At 37.9% G+C, this 19,095-nt stretch overlaps 2 protein-coding genes across 3 annotated transcripts in view; both read left to right on the top strand.

Annotated features, from left to right (window-relative positions):
* Positions 1-19,095, top strand: part of LOC129745994 (sex peptide receptor) — a 143,896-nt gene that overhangs the window by 5,333 nt on the left and 119,468 nt on the right. The gene's annotated exons all lie outside the window — the stretch shown is intronic.
* On the top strand, positions 14,136-18,935 carry LOC129743505 (uncharacterized). Its single transcript, XM_055735537.1, has one exon. The coding sequence runs from the start codon at positions 14,136-14,138 to the stop codon at positions 18,933-18,935; it is 4,800 nt and encodes a 1,599-aa protein (XP_055591512.1).

Raw genomic sequence — 19,095 nt, 5'->3', positions numbered from 1 at the left:
ACGAACCTGAAGTTTGTATGGGATTTTGAGACATTTTGCTCGGAAGAAACATGAAAAACCTATTTTTCATCATTAACTTTGGTTCCCGTGTGCCGATTTCTTTCAAAAACGGGTTTTTTAAAGGATAGTATTTATCACTGCGGTCGAACAAATTGACGCCTCATTAACAGTAATGAATAATGAATACCACCGTAAAAAAGTAAGCCCATTTTTGAAGCCTAATAACTTTTTTTTTATCTTAACTCTTATCGAAATGCAGTCTTCGGATGAAATATTTTTCATAATTTATGGTTTTAAGAAAACCCGTTTTTGAAAGAAATCGGCCGACGGAAACCAAAATTATTGATGAAAAACTGTTTTTTTATTGGCATCACAAATCGTCCATTCATGTTCCTAAGCCCCTGTGGTTATGCAATTTTTTTCAATTGTCAAGCATTTTTCTGGCCTTACTTCTTTCCGAACGAACAAGTGAATTTCATCCAAACTCAAATATTAGAAAAACATTAAAAATTGCATTCGAGCGCAAAAACAATGGTTAAAATCGGTCCTTATTTGACGAAACGGCATGCATTTCACATTGAGTCATTTAGTCGCCTCAATAAAACAGTGATGAATATCACCATTAAAAAAGTTAACCAATTTTTGAAGCTTAATAAATTTTTTATCTCAACTCTTATTGACATGTAACCTTCAGATGAAATATTTGTCATAGTTTAGGCTTTAAGAAAAACCGTTTTTGCAAAAAAAATCGGTCGAAGGAGACAACAGTTATTGACGAAAAACTGGGTTTTCGTGTTCCCCTCGAACAAAATGTCTCAAAATCCCATACAAACTTCAGGCTCGTTGAGCGACCCCTTCCAGTGGTCCGATCTGGCCCAAATTTGGCATGAGATCTTGTACTAAGCCCAGGATCAATCGTATAACATTTCAAAGGTTTTAAATTTCCCATACAAATTTGGGGCAGTCTAACTTACACCTAAGGTTGCCAGATTGCCCGGTTTTATCCAGGTTTGCCGGATATTTAATATAAAATTAGGGAAATGTCCGGTCGACAATTTTTTTTAAGCAAGATTTATTAAAATAATCATGAAAGTGTTTTTGAAAGCTTAAAATACAATTTGAAATATGCTGATATAGTTTTTTTTCTTGAGTTTCGATGAGTAATTTGTAGGTTTTGCCCAAAATTTCCCGGATATATCCTGGATTTAGGTTGACAATTTTGATTTAATTCATTTGACCTGGATTAATTCACGTTATTTATAAAATCTAACAAAAAAAAACTTGAATTGACCTATTATGATTTTTCATTTTTACGGCCAAAAATGAATTTTTTATAGCAAGTTCTATCCAAATAATCTAAGACTTGTGTTTTGGAAGCCTAAAATACGATTTAAAATCTGCTGACGTGTTTTAAAAAAAAATAGCGTTTTCTTCTTGATTTTTAACAAATAATTCCGAAATTTTTACGAAATTTGCCCGGATTTTTGTTGAACATTTTGAATTCGGATTTTGTCAGGTTTTAATATATAATTGCCCAGATTTGTTCAATCTGGAAAATAAATCTGGCAACCTTACATTAACATGAATGACATTATTTTTAGAGATAGGGTAGTACGAATTATTTAAAAAAACAAGAAAATTTTAACTGCAGACAATTTTTCAGGCCTCCCAATATTCTCAATGTTTTCATTTTCTTCCTTAAACCCCATCCTTTGATTACTTATCATTTTTCCAAAACTGGTTTACTCTTGGAAGATAACATTTTTATTAATGTAGCCACAAAAATAACACTTAAACTTACCTAAACAAATCTGAAAATTTAAAGCTTCACACAATTATAAATGCCATAAAATGGAGTCTCAAATAAAAAACAAATGTACTTAAAAAATTTGCTTTCTAGCAAGCATTCTTTCTCAGAAAAAATGTTTGTTTGCGAACTTCGGAAAACACATATTTTAGGAATTTGTAACTACATTTACTGTAGCTCTTTGAAAAATCTCGGAAATAATCGAAAAGTTTTAAAAAAAACGGGCAGCACGATAGCTTTCAAGAGTGTTTTTGCAAAAAATACTTTATGCATTTGTGTCCATTTTGTTCGAAGAGGCCAAATATAGTCGTTTAAAAACAAACAAAAATAATATTTTGTTTATTTCATAACAAACATAATTTTTTAAATTGACAATAATGATGGTCAGACGAACATAAAAAAATAATGCTACCTTCTACTTGTGTTACTGGAATTGATTCCAGTACCTACATAGCAAATGTTGTCGAATGTAGTCTAACTCAAACGGGTTTTTGTCACTTTTAATTTTTATTTTTATTTTAGTTGATCAAAATTACCGTCAATCACAATATGAGCATTCAATTTATTTGATTGGCTCAATTGAATTAGTTTTAAGCAGTTGAAAAAAACTTACTCTAATTAAAACTCGATTAAATAATTCCTTCAAAAAAATTTAATGCTAATACTATATTTTACATTATCTTTTAAAATGTTTGAAAAAAGGGACAAAAAACCATTTTTTTAACGTTTACAAAAACTAACGGTGCACTAACGGTGGATGTTTGCAAAATCGAATTTTGGAAAATTTCTCGGAGTCTGAAGTATACTTGAGAATTCAATTTATAGCGTTCACATGAACGGGGAACGGGTATACATACGACTTATGACAAAAAGCTTCTACCTACCTACCTACCTAGGTAGGTAGAAGCTTTTTGTCATAAGTCGTATGTATACCCGTTCCCCGTTCATGTGAACGCTATAAATTGAATTCTCAAGTATACTTCAGACTCCGAGAAATTTTCCATATACATACGACTTATGACAAAAAGCTTCGATTAAAAATTATTTTTATTGAAAAACCCCCATTTGAATATCTGTTAACTTCATCAAATTTATCTCTACAGATCATCGTTGCCGTCAAAAGGTTTCAATTTTTTCATGATTTCGTTGAAAACAAAGCAGAAATACATTTTCAAAAGTAAAAAAAAAGTAAAAATTTCATTGCTACCATGAGCAATTTTCTTTCAGACACCGAATTCGAATTTTCTCTAAGTATTCTTGTTAACTATTTCTACTATTCATTTTTCTCTTGATTCCAAACATCTTTTTTTATTTATTTATTGTTCACGGTCTTTGATATCTCAATATCATACAAACTGGTTAATTGAACTACGCTTAAAACTATCCTCACATATATTGATATCAAAACATGCACACACGTGTTTGAACAACCTACAAGAGATGTCAAATGGGTTATAAAATTCTTTTCTTACAATATTGTTTAATCTAAGTGGCTCGAAACTTCTAGGAGAACGAGATGGATCATGATACGGTATATGACGTCAAATATAAACAGACGCCGAAGGTGAGTAGCACGTGAGCCGATTGGTTTGATGTTCAAGATTTCATATCGGTCATGCTAGGAGAGAAGTCGCTGAGGTTCATGCCATAGTAAATTTGGAAGCGCGTATCGCTTTTGGATTGACTTAAGTAGTTTCAGCCCGCCAATTGAATTTGGTGCCCATATTTGGATATTGTACTCCAAACCGCTGCGAACAAGTGAGCAGTATAATGCTTTGAGAGTGGTAATGTCACTGAATCCTTTGGTTTTCCTTACCAGAAATCCCAGCACAGTTTTGGCTTTGGCCACGGTTACAGCTAAATGAACGTCAGAGATTTATCCATAATATCACCAAGATTTCTAATAGATTCAACTTTTTCAAGAAACACGCTACCAGCTGTGTAGAGATGGGTAATCTCAACCCTGCTCTGCTCATGGTCGATCGAACACCTTTGCAAAATCCACTTGCTTCTTATCTGCGAAACCGCTGCTGACGAAGAGAACATATGCCATCAAATTTGATAAAGTTGACCTCTTTTTGCGAAAATCGTGCTGATCCTCAGCTATAATGTGTGAAGAAACAGTGCTCATTACGTTGAAGATCAAGAGTTCGAAAACCTGCTGAAGCTGAACAGCTTCCATCGTGATAAGATAGATTCAACATAGCCTCAGAACGAAGAGCTTAATTTCCGTTGTAAATCGGCTAAGTAACGATGGTAGCTACTAACCTTTATTTCAAATAATCTAACTCAATTGCCCTGAGGTTTTGCTTGGAGAAGTCGGTGGAGTTGGATCTATAAATTTTTAATTTTATTTTAATTCGATAGCTCACGATTCTACCATTCAATTTTTTTTTGGGTTATGGCGAGAACGCGATGGTACGTTTCTACTCAGAATATCGTTTATACGTGAGTAAAAAGCCTAAGTCGCTGAATTAACATCAAGCTATGAAGGTCCAATTTTATTGCTATATGATAAAGTCAAGTTAGTTTAATTTCCAGTTTCTAAATGCGTACCTACCGTCAACATCCTCGAAAGTGTTTGAGGTGAATGAAACTACGAACAGGGATGGTAGAAATTTTCACGCAAAAGTGGCTGCGGGGATTCGAATAACTGGAAACTCTTAGAGTCGTTTGTGAAAGCATTTTTTTTTTAAATTTAATTAAATTATTTTTTTTTTACTTTTATTTTAAATCTCATTTGATAACTTATGGTGATTACTTTTGACTGTTTTTATTCAGTTAAATTAAAATTGATTAATATTATATTCTACAAACTAACAAAGTTTTTCACTAATTTCATATGGAAATTTTAATAAATCGCTCGTTTAGGCTATTAAAAAATCTAAACCCGACGAAAAAATACAACATTTATATTTACTGTTTAAAAAACGGGATTATAATTTGAAATATTTCAAACGCTTTAAAGTTTTAGAGATTAATCCACCTTCGAATTTGTTAGTATGGGAGAGTGGGGAATCATGGGCCACTTTTTTCGTTGTTCCATAACTTCATTATTATAAAAGATAAAATGAAAATAAAAAACGGTATGGTTTTCTATATTTTCAAGGTATCATAAGGTATTTTTTTTAATTTTTAATAAGTTATTTTCCTCAAATTCTGACTGTTTAAAATAAAGAATTATTTTTTGGATTTTGAAAAATGGTGGGGAATCGTGGGCCACCAAATCCAAATTGACCAAATAACATGCAAAGTTTATGAGTTGACCCAAAACTGTGATTTCCTAATTCATTTCGTTATTTTAAAGCAATTTCAGATGATGAAACAAAAAAGAGAGCTGTGTATGATCGCATAGATTCCAAAACTTGGCTCGTGAACGTTTTGGCAAAATTTCTTATATAGGATGGACAAAATATTTTTCATAACTCCTCATTTGGCATAAGAAAACTTGACAGATAAGTAAAACGTATTTCAAGTTCTGAATGTGTATAAAAACATAAAAATATAGGTGATTCAAGATGTGTGGCCCACGATTCCCCACAAGTTATGATTTGCAAATTGGTTGCGTTTATGTGACTTATGTGATTACATCAAAAATTCCTTTTCCATGTGAAAGATCATGACAAAACTAAGATCATAAGCGTATGAGCATATTTTTGTTATGAACTTTAGGTTCCCCATCGATGAAATTAGCGGGTGTTTTTTTAATTATGTAACTAAATTTTTCTGCCTTTTTTTAGCTTGATAAATAAAAGAAGCATGTGATGCGTATTTCAGTCAACAACATATAGGAATATATGCTCACGCAAAGCGACGACGATGACAATTGGTTTGAGATTTTTATCTCAATACACATCTGAGATATTAAAAGTGGCCCACGTTTCCCCATGGCCCACGATACCCCACTCTCCCCTACTTAAAATTTCCGATTATTTGGCACTTATAAATAACGGAAATAAAGGGAAAGCCTCTGAAAACGCAAATATTATGAATTTTACCTAAATCTTTATGTTAAATTTTAATTTTTTTTTTTTTTTTTTTTTTTTTTTTTTTTTTTTTTTTTTTTTTTTTTTTTTTTTTTCGATTATAGTCGCGATCGTCGAGGCGGATCGCTATTGAAAAACTTATCCGGTACAACTGTGTTCGATATTTACTCTTGGGCTCGAACTCGCGGACATCGGCTCAGGAGACAACAGACTTGCCAACTCCAACTGAGCTATATCACAAGCCCAAATTAAATTTTAATGATTTTGTGTTTATGTTGATAAATCGTTTACTTAAACATTTATGTTGACGGTTAAAACATCCTAACGGCTAAAAAAAAACAAACAACAAATTTATGATGTCACATGATTAACCCTTTCCTTCCCACGAGGTTTTTCACGTTTTAAAAATAGAAATATTGATTTACAAGGGAAGTTCTAGAACAAAAGATGCATAATTTTAGGCTACTTTAATGATCCAGTTGATAATTTTGGGTTTTGAGGTGGATCATATATGCTCCATTGGGAAGATAACAACACTTAGGGTGCAAATGAAAAACAAGAAACAATTGCAAAATACATGGAACTCCATCACCTAATTGATCACAAACTAAAACGATCCTATTTTGTAAAATATTTCTTTGGTAAATTCATCCCTCAGAAGTCCAATAATGTAAATTCTTGAAATTTTCATTTTTGGCTTGAACAATGGCCGCCATGACACTTTGCGCTAGAAAAACAAAACAGGCTGTTTTTCGGAAAAAAATAACGAACTTTTACACATATTTTGAGACATTTGGTCATTTAGCGGATGAAATTTCTATCTTGAAGCAAAAATTTTTTTGACGGGATGATTTTCCTGAGTATTGATGAGAAGATGCAAAAGAACAAAAGTACGTTTTGTTCCCAGTGTATCACCAGTGATCCACTTTACTTATTCGAAAATTTATATGTTTTAGTTGAAATCTAAGTAAACCATCATTTGATTCTCCTTGCTTGGGCAATCTTCTGCAGGTCAGTATTTTTATTAGTGGATAATTATGAAAACTCGTCAAGTTATTGAACATCAAATCACGACTTGATTTAAATTCGAAAAAAATCCAACTTTTGTGCAGCTTTTGCTCTGCCGAACGAAAACTAGTGAATCGATTCTCTTCAAATTTTGTGCAATGATTCTTCACTTATACCCACACATTCGGTGAGAAAACGGTGTTGATCCAAAGCGCCCAGTTAAAATGCGAGCTGTGCAAAGTTGTGGATCACCTGTGCTACCATGGGAAGGAAAGGGTTAACACCTCTAAATGTTCATTCACTCTGACAACAACCCCAACAATAAAACAGGCAGTTGGTTTACACGTGTAGATCGCTATAACCCAAGGAAGACACGTGTGCTCAAGCTTTTATCTAGGCCTGAGATCCAAACGAGTAGCATCCAGCAATGACATGGGTTGACTTCGTCCCTGAGCGTGCGTTGAAAATCCCCAGCACAGCAAAATTTACATGAGGCTGTTAAAAAATATACTTTTAAACCATCGAGCAGGTTTTTTTTTTCTTGTTTCGACACAAATAATGTTCACCTTCTTTGTAAAAGTGAACGTCTGTTCACTGAACCTGTATTTGGGATTGTACATACCAACTTCTGAATTTTTTGAACTTTGAAAAAAAAATTCAAATCGGTCTTTGAGCGATCAGGGGGAAGCATTTAAATTTTTAACCAAGAAAGGGTTTTAGTTTCAATTCCTGAAATTTATTTAAATGTTAAATAATGCACAAATAGTGTAGGCATGGAAGTTAAATATCAGTTTTGCTGGAAATAAACTGTTGTCAAAATCCACTCGGACGAGCGTTCGCGATTACCACAATTTGAGCCTTCAAAGTTTTGATTACAGAACAAATCGCCCTATTGAATAAACCTTTCGACGATTTATTCACAAGCCTATTGCACTCTATCATTCATTATTTTATAACTGAGCAGCAACAGGAAACTGGAATATTTCAATTTATACCTCTTGAAACAGAAGAGTTATAAGGAAAAAAAATCGATAATTATGATAGTGTATGCTGAGACATTAGTATCATCCAGATCAATCATCCGAAATCTGCGTTCATTCTTATGAAATTCCCAATCCCAAGACCTTGGAGTGGGCAGAAGTTGATCAGACTTTCGCATTACGGGATATGAATCGAGGGACACACGTGTGCGAAATGGCTTTTATCTAAATTCGTGATCTGAACGAGTAAAGTCGAGCGCGTGTGTTATACCTACATACGACAGCGAGTGATATGGGTCTAGATTTATCCCCATGAGTGTCGAAAAGCCTTGGCAAGAAAATTAGTTGGACACGGATATATTTGCCAGATTGCATTCATGGGTTCGAAACAATCAAAATATCAGAAATTATCTTTTGAGGGGAAAAACAAATGTAACTGTCCAGTATAATGATCTTACTAGGTACAATCCTAGAATATTTCAGTAATCACCGACTTATCAACGGTAAGAACACTTGTTCTTATCGACAAATTTCGTCTGATTGAAGTTATTTTACATACTGAGAAATTTCTTTTTATTATAAAAACGCATGAGTTACAGCTTCAATAAAAAAAAAAACGGAAATCAAGCTGTATAATGAGATGTTTTCTTAAACTTTTATCACATTATTTTTCACCGAAGCCAGTATTCGGAAACCTTCAGAATTAATTAAAACCAGTGTCCGAATATTTCAACTTACCTCAGGCCTATCCTATCTAAACCTTTTTTAAAAAAGACTTTTTACTTACTTGTTCAGTGTTATTAAATTAAAAATTTAAAAAAGTCTGTTTTTTTTAATCTTCTAAAACTTATTCTGGAGATTAATTAAGAATTTCGTATGTTTTTCTCAGATTCTTATTCTTCTCTCTTTTTAAACGTTCCATCTTTTTATCAAGTTTCATTGCTTTTGTGAATTCATCAGGAAAGAGTCCTCTCAAAGAGCGAACCTCAACAGATGTCAAGACATTTACAAGCCAATCGAAGAACCGCCCAGACGATAGTTACTGATTCCCTTTTCAAAGGAACGAGCTAAAACCCAATTAAAATGATAAATTCTTTCATAACTCTTCAATTGAATTTTCGTCACGAATACATGACTTCGTTCGGTGCTCGTATGTATGAAGAGGTCCTAAGTAGAAAGCACATCGACCGGATGGCGGAGGTGGTACATTTTCTCAAAGGCCGGATTCTTCGTCCTCTCGGGAACGCACACACTTGCTCGCTCTGTACCCCCCAAGTGGCCAAGTGAAACTTCGATAAATGCTGGCTGGGAAAAGCCGGGCCAGCCCAGGACCGTATTGATGTTCAAGAAGAAGGATAATTGAATTAAAACTTGATGTAAGAGAGGAAAATTCTGCGAAAGAAAACTATGAAACGTGAAGGCGTTGATGGGGAAACGACCATGATGCTGTTATGGCTTTTTTCTTGTGTTTTGTTTTTTTTTGCTCGTTCAATAGAAGAAGAAGGTTCCAATTTCTTGTTGTGATGCTGTGAAATTTTATGAGTGTGTGTGGGAGGTATTTATCCAGTTATGCTCACAAAAGTGTAATGCAAATTGATAAGTTAATTCAAACATTCCTCCATCATTAGCACAGCGGCGCAATTAATTTTCCCATGACAATTCCATATAATCGTGACTTATGTCGAAATGAAACGTAAAATCAGGCGTTGATTGGGCGCGCTATTATTGCTGATTGGGGAATTAATCTGCGAATTCCATTTGCCAAATTGTTTGCAGCTATTTCGGCATACATTTCACGGGCGTGTGTTTATGCAACTGCTCGTAAATCATCGCACGCGTCTGGTGTCTGTTTGATGCATTTGCATTAGATTGATTCAAACCGGAGTAACTTTCATGGAACGCGGTTTGAATTACATTTTAGATTTGGTTCAGTTTATGTAAATCGAAATTGATCCTGGCTTACACACGATTGAAAATTGGATTTACCCCGTAATTAGTTTAGAATTCGTTGAATTTTTGATCAGTATTCAATACGTTGTCAGAAAATTTCGGTTAAACAATACATTTGAAAACTAACTATGGATGATGTATTACAAAAACGAAACAATACATCCTCGCGAGCTCTAAAGGGTCCAGAAAAAAATCTATTCATCCGGTTTTCCATGAATTAATCTTCCGCTAAAGAACCGTACTCAAAATTGACAAAAAAAAGAGATAGCCAACCTCCAGAAGATGATGATCCCAGGAATGGATTGGTTTCGTCCACTAAAATGTCGCTTTTTGGATCTATAAATTATTTAGAAAGTTCCGTCGGGCTGCCCAACCAAAAAAAACACGACTGAATTTGATGACAAAAGTGCGGTCCAGTTGTCAACACATTTCCGCTAATTCCTTCTTTAACATTTTGCCCATCGCTCTTTGTTTTGCTTCGGCTTAGCGGTATCGGGACAGTTTTTTTTTTGCTGGCTGTGGAGTGCTCCTTCCGATGATATTGTTGTCGGTTTTCCAGCGCTTTCCAAACGATACTTATCAAAAATGTATATAGTATACCGTAAAACAGAACAAAGCACTTTGCCAAAATTTGTCTCCCACTTTTTACGGCCCAGCCGAGTGTGAAAGAGTATTATCTTTTGCTTTTCCATACATTATTGGCGTTTATCTGGTTAACATCTGTCCCGGGGTTGTACGACTTTCTTCTCGTCATTGTGTCGAGCGCCCCCAGAGTGAATGCTTTAAAAAGTATGTTCAAATTTAATTCAATTTTTAGAACAAATTCTCTGAATATTATGATAGTATTTTTTCATTGAGCCACTATTTAGAAGTGAAAAAATGTTTTTTTTTTCACAATCCACCTTATTGGAAAATTTGTATATGACTCAAGACAATCTAGAAGCTTAGATGCCATGAAAAGTATTTCGCTTTTGAATAATGTTGAAATTAAATTTAAAAGGAAGTTGATTTTATTTATATTAATATTTTCCATGGGGTAGCAAAGCACACCGGGTCAGCTAGTTATAAATAAATATTTTTTTACAGATGAAAATATAATAGAACGGGATCTATTTTGTCCCCCTTTCCTTTTATGAAGATGTGTTTTCATAAAATAATTGCGTTTAGTTGCAACATTTTTAATGTTGCTCGATTTTACAAATTGAACATAAAATTGAGCTTTAAGAACATACCCAACAAACAACCCTCTAAATTTAAGTTTGATTGACTGATTTATGCACAAGGTAATACAGTTTTGTCTAAAAATTTATCTTTTATAAAAAAATGTACTGATTGAAATACCTTTTCTTTTATAAAAGTCATTTTATTTATAATGAATGTAGCTATTGTAGAATTTCATCACTCATGAAGTTTTTACATCACATTGAAATGTGCCTCAGTAAAATTTCAGTTGATTTTTTATTTATCAAACTGAGTTTCACGGAGTATTGACTGTTTTTTTCTGGCTAATATGGGCCAATTAATAGTTGACTCAGATGTCTCCGGTCTAATCCGATAGAAGATTTCAATTCTAGAAAAAAATTCACCAGAGATAAGCAATAGGGAGAAGTGTTGCTAAATATGCATATTGGGTGATAGGCGCATACAGCCGATTGACGAAATGGCTGATTGATCAACATATCTAATCAGTGCAGTTTAAGGGTAATCCGCTTTTGACACATGGTATGGAAAAAAAAATTATCGTATTATAAAGTCAAAAAAACTTAAAAATTCCAACCAAATTTTTCCAGAGATACCTAAGTATTGAACTTTAATAATCGTGCGTACAGAATCTGTAAACAAGAATGTTCATTTCCAATTTGCCGCAGCCCGTGGCGTAGACCATACCCAAGTAACCAAAAGTTCAATAGAACGGTCTCTTAGAAGCTTACTTAGCCCTGTTTTAGGGCTGTATAGCCTTCTACTCAGCTTTAAATTTAAGTTCTTATCGATACTTTAAAGTTTCATAATCAAAGCTGAGTAGAAGGCTATTCAACCATTGCATGATACTTTGAATGAAATGGATTTTTTTCAAAAAGTATTGTAGGTATTTACTTTACCCACTCTCCCATTGTAATTCTATTAATTTAATTTTTATTATATCTACTATTCCCGTTACTCTTAATGAATGTTATACTTACTTGAACAATTTTCATGAAGATTTGAACCCTATTCAAAGTTAACTCAGGTTGATCACCTTTTCCGAGTAGGCTTAGTATTCAAAATATAAACATTTGCATCCATCAAATAATGCATCATTTATTTTCAAAGCGGACTCGCATGGTTCGTGATTAAACGTAAGTTTTTAAATGTTTGATTTTGCTTTTTGTGAAATGTGTGCCTTTCTTTTTTGTTTAAAGTTCTAGTTTAAAAAAGAAGAAAATGATAAAAAGACCAATAATGAAGTGCTGTGAGATCTCTTTCAAGTTGAAATTTTCTGCAACAGCAAATGGGAAGCCAAATTGAGCTCGTGAATTAGTATGGTTTTTTAAAATGAGTTTTATTTGTTCTGTGCCACTAACGATAATTTTTTAATTTAAGATTCTTGTAGGATGAAATCAAAAAACAATGTTTTTCAAAATGGGCCTGAAAAAAAATCAGAAGTCGCATGGTTTTCAGTTTTTCTTATTTGAGTGCTTCTCCCGGTACCAACCAGTGGAGACCTTGCTTTAGGCCGCTCCGCTTCTTCTGTTAAAGCTGCCCCTCCATGAAAAAAATTAAGGAAAACGAAGAAGCATAGCAATGTAATTGAGAAAATATGATTCGGTGTGAATATATACTATCATTGAAAATAATTTGAAAACAAAATTTGAATAAAAATTTGATTTGTTGCGGCATACATTACCTACACAAAATAGTTAAACCTAAAAATAAGAAACTTGAATTATTACTGAATTACACATTACCTCACCTAGAATTATACTCACCTTGGAACAAAATTAATATTTCACCTACATTATACTTTCCGTGTACACTTACCTTAAATACCTACTTACCTTGGTACTTACCATGAATTCTGTCATACTGGCACCCCTGAAATGAGAAATGTCAAAGTTAGGGAAAAAGATGACACACAATTTTTTTACACTCGTTGTGACAACATCAACCAGTAGAGCCTAGAAAAAAAGTGAACTTTCTGGAGGTGATCCGAACCTGCCCAGTAGAACCCATCCGTCCCGAAGAACCAGCTGTCGGCGTAGGACCACATCGGAGGTGACCGAGAACCACAAGCCGGAACCACAGGTGATTACCAAAACATTTTTGGTGCCGAAACCCGGGATAGCAGTTGCACTACCAAGTCGACCACCACGTGGCACTACATTTTGTCGGTTTGTGGTCTCAGAACCACGAAGATCCGGTCCAGCATCTGATCTTACGGAACACTATCGTTGCGACTGCTGATTCATTCGTCATCAGGCAGTCATTGTCGTCGGTTTCATCGTCAGCTCAGCTGAATTACCAACATCCGGAGATCATCATCACCTTCAGCATTGTCGATTTCATCAAAGTGCAGTCGTCATTAGCCCGTTCGTGTTGCTGAGCTATCAACATCCAGCATTCGTCGTCGTCGTCGTCAACATCACTAGTGGGCCAGCCTCTCCATTCGGTGGCAGAAAATTTGAGGCATATTCTACGTCAGCAGCACACGTGAGGAACCGCATACCGAAAGTGAGGTTAGGGTAAGGTGGTAGCAGCACATGTAGGTACGTGAGACTTACTTTTAAGAAGAATTTGAGCAGTATGACGCCACCAAAGAAGGCGAATAATAAGTTAGCCAAATTGAAAACCCTTTATCGTCGGCGGACAAATATTTTGGGTTCCGCAAATTTGATCAAAACTTTTAATGATTCTTTTGATCAAAGTAAAAGTGAACAACTGCCCATTCGCATATTACGTTTAGATGCTTTGTGGCATGAATTCGAAGAAACACAAGAGGAGATAGAAGTGTTGGAAGATGCTGAAGAAGAATTCTTGCAAGAAAGACAAGATTTTCAAACACTTTATTATGAATTAAAAGCATCATTGCAAAGTAAGATTCCTGCCCCACCACCCTTACCTACCTCAACCCCTGCTGCATCTTCAGCTGTTCCCATTTCTTCAAGTGTTCGTTTACCGGAAATTAAATTAAAGGAATTTTCCGGAAATCTCGATGATTGGGTATCCTTTCGCGATCTTTATGTCTCTCTCATTCACTCAAGTGTGCAATTATCAGCGGTACAGAAAATGCACTATTTACGAGCTACAATTTCTGGTGAAGCAGCTCGAATTATTTCTGCGCTTGAGATTACTGCCAACAATTATTTGGTAGCGTGGAATCTATTGAAAGAACGTTATGAGAAACCTAACCTGTTAATAAAGAGACACATGTCTGCCTTACTTTCCGTTCCTTCCTTGAAAAAAGAGTCTGCGCAAGGGCTTGCAGATCTTGCGGACGAATTTGATCGCCATGTATCTCTGTTGGATAAACTCGAAGGCGCTGAGAACCACTGGAATTCATTTCTTATCGAACGATTGAGCCAATGTCTTGATGCTGCAACACTTCGCGAGTGGGAAACATTAGTATCAGCCTTTGACGAATACCCTCAATACCATCAACTTCTCGAGTTTATCCACAGAAGATCGCGAATAGTACAAACCCTAAAGCTCTCCCAATCGGCAACTACCCAATCCGAGAATAAGCAAACGAAATCCAGATCAATTGTGTCACATGTCGTCTCTGATAATGCGCCCAGGTGTGCCTGTTGTAAGCAAGCGCATTTCCTGTTCCAGTGTGAACAATTTCGAGCACTTTCTCCTCAACTTCGTTTTGAACTTGTCAAAAAGAATGGCCTTTGCATAAACTGTCTAAAGGGAACACATCAAGCCAGAAATTGCTCCAGCGGATCCTGTAAAAGTTGTTCGAAGAGGCATCACTCGTTGCTACACCTGCCTCCATTTCCGTCGGCTTCTGGTTCACAACCAGCAGCATCTACTAATCGACCTGTGCCAGTTCACAATTCCGCTGAAGCAACTTCGTCGCATTCGTGCCAAATGTCGCATTCGTGCCAAATGTCGCATCTCGTACCGAATTTTGCCGAAAGCAATCTGTCCGAACAAAATTCGTCTGCCTCACCACCTGATCCGTCGTTTCCGTTATCGTCGCGTGTCGATCCTTTCCCAACGCCGTCGGTCGTTTCCGTTGATAATCCTCCCTCTACCGCCTGCCAAAGTGCGGAAATAAACACCCAACTACAGCAGTCAATCGTGATCTTGTCAACAGCAGTGATAAAAGTGAAAGATGCAGAAAATAAATACGTTTTTGCCAGAGCATTGCTCGATAGTGGTTCTCAACCTAGCTTCATTTCGGAAGCCCTCTGTCAGAAACTACGTTTGAAGCGGAACAAACTCAACTCGCCAGTTAGTGGAATTGGGCAATCCATCGTCAACGTTCGCTATGGTGTTACATTAGCCATTGCGTCACGTTTTGAAACTTTCGCTACTCAATTAGACTGTCTCGTACTGCCAAAGCTTACCGTCTCGCTACCCAGCCATCACATTGACACCTCTCGCTGGAAGATTCCAAAACATCTACCGCTTGCAGATCCGCAGTTCAACATTAGCCAAGGTGTTGATATCATCATTGGAGCTGCTTTGTTCTTCGACCTTCTTCAACACCAGCAATTTTCCCTTGGTTCCGAGTTTCCGACGCTACAGAAAACGGTCCTCGGATACATCGTTTGTGGCACTTTGAAGCAGCCAAATGCAGAGCCTAGAGAACTGCAAGCATGCCACATCTGCGTTGACGATAGCCTCGATACTCAACTTCAGAGGTTTTGGGAAGTCGAAAACTTCGATAACGGTAAAGCTCTTACTCCTGACGAACAACACTGCGAAGATCATTTCAAAACTACCGTTTCCCGTGACGATACAGGTCGTTATATCGTTCGCCTTCCACTCAACGAAGAGAAGGTCTCGATGCTTGGCGATTCATACACCGCTGCTCTTCGAAGATTCCAGCAAATGGAAAAGAGATTCGCTATCAACCAAGATTTGCATCAGAGCTATTCAGCTTTCATGGCAGAGTACGAGAGTTTGGGTCACATGGAGTTGATTCGCGTCGCGCCGCGTAGCCCACAGTTTTTTCTTCCTCACCATGCCATCCAGCGTCCAGAAAGTACGACCACCAAAACACGAGTGGTATTTGACGGTTCCTGTCGTGGAGCAGCCGCTCTGTCGCTCAACGACGCTCTCTACGTCGGACCAACAGTTCAGCCAGCTCTTTTCTCCACTGTCGTTAGTTTTCGCCTGCCATTGTTCGCCATTACCGCCGATGCAGAGAAAATGTTCCGGCAGATTTGGGTCCACCCTGATGACCGAAAATTCCAGCAAATTCTTTGGCGCAGAAGCCCAACTGACCCAATCAGCACCTACCAGTTGAAAACTGTTACTTACGGTCTTGCAAGTTCGCCATTTCACGCTGCTCGTGTGCTTAACCAACTCGCTATCGACGAGGGAAGTCGGTATCCTCTTGCCGTACCTGTGATTCAAAAGGGCACATACGTAGACGACATAATTTCTGGACACGACGACCACGACACGATGATAGAAACCTGCAAGCAACTAATGGAAATGTTGAAGTCGGCAGGTTTTGTTCTGCGAAAATGGGCGTCAAACTACAAAACAGTTCTCAGCGGCGTTCCGGAAGAGCTCTGGGAGACATCAACAGAACTAGAGCTCGATCGTTCTCAAGCAGTCAAAACCTTGGGTTTGTTATGGTTTCCCCAGGAGGATGTCTTCAAGTTCAAGATCCCTGCTCTCCCAGAGCTTGAAATTGTTACCAAGCGTATTGTGGTTTCTGAGATGTCTCAGCTATTTGATCCCCTTGGACTTTTGGGTCCTGTAGTCGTCAACGCAAAGATGTTCGTCCAAACCCTCTGGGAGGCTGATCTATCGTGGGATTCTGAGCTTGCAGAAGAGTCGGCACTATGGTGGAGGAAATATCGTAGCGACATTAAGGAGCTATCATCATTACAAATCCCTCGAAGAGTTTTGCGGAACACACAACAACAATACACGATCCACTGTTTTTGCGATGCGTCGCAGAAAGGTTACGGTTGCTGCATCTACATTGTATCATCTGACGAACAAGGCCAATTCCACTCGCATCTTCTCACCTCAAAATCTCGTGTCGCTCCACTTCGTGGTCAATCTATTCCTCGCTTGGAGCTGTGCGCAGCTCTTCTTGGCAGCCAATTGGTTCACAATCTGCTAACGAACACAAGAATCACCGGATCCGTAACATTTTGGACGGATTCAACAGTCGTTCTTCACTGGATCAATTCCCGATCTAACTGTTGGAAAGTTTTCGTCTCCAATCGAGTTGCAGAGATTCAACGTCTTACAAAGGGTTCCAAATGGAGGCACATATCGACGGAATTGAACCCTGCTGATCGTATTTCCCGAGGAATGCTCGCAAGCCAGATCCTGCACGAAAAGCTGTGGTGGCATGGTCCAGAATTTCTTTCCTCCCCCGTCGAAATGTGGCCGGAAGGCGTTGTATCGATACCATTTAAACCCGAACTGGAAGTGGAAATGCGTCCAATGGTTTCTCTTCACGCAATAGAAGAAAACTTCAACATCTTCACTCGGTTTTCGGAGCTAGCAAAGTTATTACGAGTCGTTTCCTACTGTTTTCGCTTTCGAAAAAACTGCAAACTGCCGGAAAATGAGCGTATTCCATCATCCTTGTTGCCTGAAGAAGTAGACATTACGCTCAAGTCCCTCATTCGAATTGCACAGCACCAGGAATTTCCCACGGAAGTCCGTTTGCATAGCCATACCAAGTCTGGCAATGCTGTCTCATTCGCCTCGAAATCGCCACTCAAAAATCTGAATATTATGATGGATGAATTCGGACTTCTTCGGATTGATGGACGTTTAAAAAATTTGAATGCACCGTTCGATACTCGCCATCCAATTTTGTTGCCGGCAAATCATCAACTGAGCTTGTTGATTGCTAGATCGATTCATCTGCAGACACTTCATGGAGGACCTTCACTTCTCCTTGCAACAATTCGCCAACGTTTTTGGCCACTACGGGGTCGAGAGTTAGCTCGGAAGATTGTACGCCAGTGCGTAGTCTGCTTCAGGTGCAATCCTACAACTACAAACCAAATCATGGCACCTCTACCATCTGTACGCCTAAAACCAGCCCGAGCTTTTACCTATTCAGGAATGGACTACTGTGGGCCGTTTTTCGTTCGTCCGCTGTTTGGGAAAGGTGCGTCGGTTAAAGTTTACGTTGCGTTGTTCGTCTGCTTGGTGGTGAAGGCCGTGCATCTCGAAGTCGTCGCTGACTTGTCGACCGTCGCGTGCATCAACGCCGTCAAACGTTTTGTCGCCAGTCGTGGCCGCGTTCTCGAATTGCACTGCGACAATGCAACCGCTTTCGTCGGGGCGGATCGCGAATTGCGTCGACTTCGGAAGGAGTTCCAGCAACAATTCAAGTCGAAGGAATGGGGCGAATTCTGCGCAGGACACGGCATCATCTTTCGCTTCATCCCAGCCCGCTCACCACACTTTGGTGGCCTCTGGGAAGCCGGAGTGAAGTCCTTTAAGTATCATTTTCGTCGCATAATGGGACAAAAGGCTTTCTCAATGGACCAACTCCTGACCATCGTTGCACAGATTGAATCTGTATTGAACTCTCGCCCACTCATTCCTTTAACCGACACTCCGGACGACCTCTCATCGCTTACTCCTGGTCACTTCCTCATTGGAGAACCGCTCGTCTCAATTCCCGAGCCCGACCTTCTTCATCTGTCGCCTAGTCGAATCACCCGTTTGCAGGACATGCAACGTTCGGTTCAAGATCTGTGGCGCTCCTGGTCGAGGGACTATGTAAGCCAGCTTCATCAACGCAGTAAGTGGAGACGCCAAACTTCGGACGTTCAACAAGGTCAACTGGTGCTACTGAAGCTCGACAACTACCCTCCACTTCAATGGCCTCTTGGTCGAATTATCCAAACCATCACCGGTTCCGACGGACGAGTACGCGTTGTGATGGTCAAAACGGCGTCTGGCGAATACAAGCGAGCGATCACGGAAGTCGCAGTCCTACCAATTGAGACCAGCAACGGTGAGGGTCCATCAGCATCAACATCGATCAACGACGTGGTCTGTTGAAACGGATGGTTTCAACGGCGGCCGGCATGTTGCGGCATACATTACCTACACAAAATAGTTAAACCTAAAAATAAGAAACTTGAATTATTACTGAATTACACATTACCTCACCTAGAATTATACTCACCTTGGAACAAAATTAATATTTCACCTACATTAT

Source organism: Uranotaenia lowii, chromosome 2, assembly GCF_029784155.1.
Source record: "Uranotaenia lowii strain MFRU-FL chromosome 2, ASM2978415v1, whole genome shotgun sequence".
NCBI classification, from domain to species: Eukaryota; Metazoa; Arthropoda; class Insecta; order Diptera; family Culicidae; genus Uranotaenia; species Uranotaenia lowii.
Note: the sequence above shows the minus strand (reverse complement) of the source record. Positions and strands in the feature narration are given on the sequence as shown.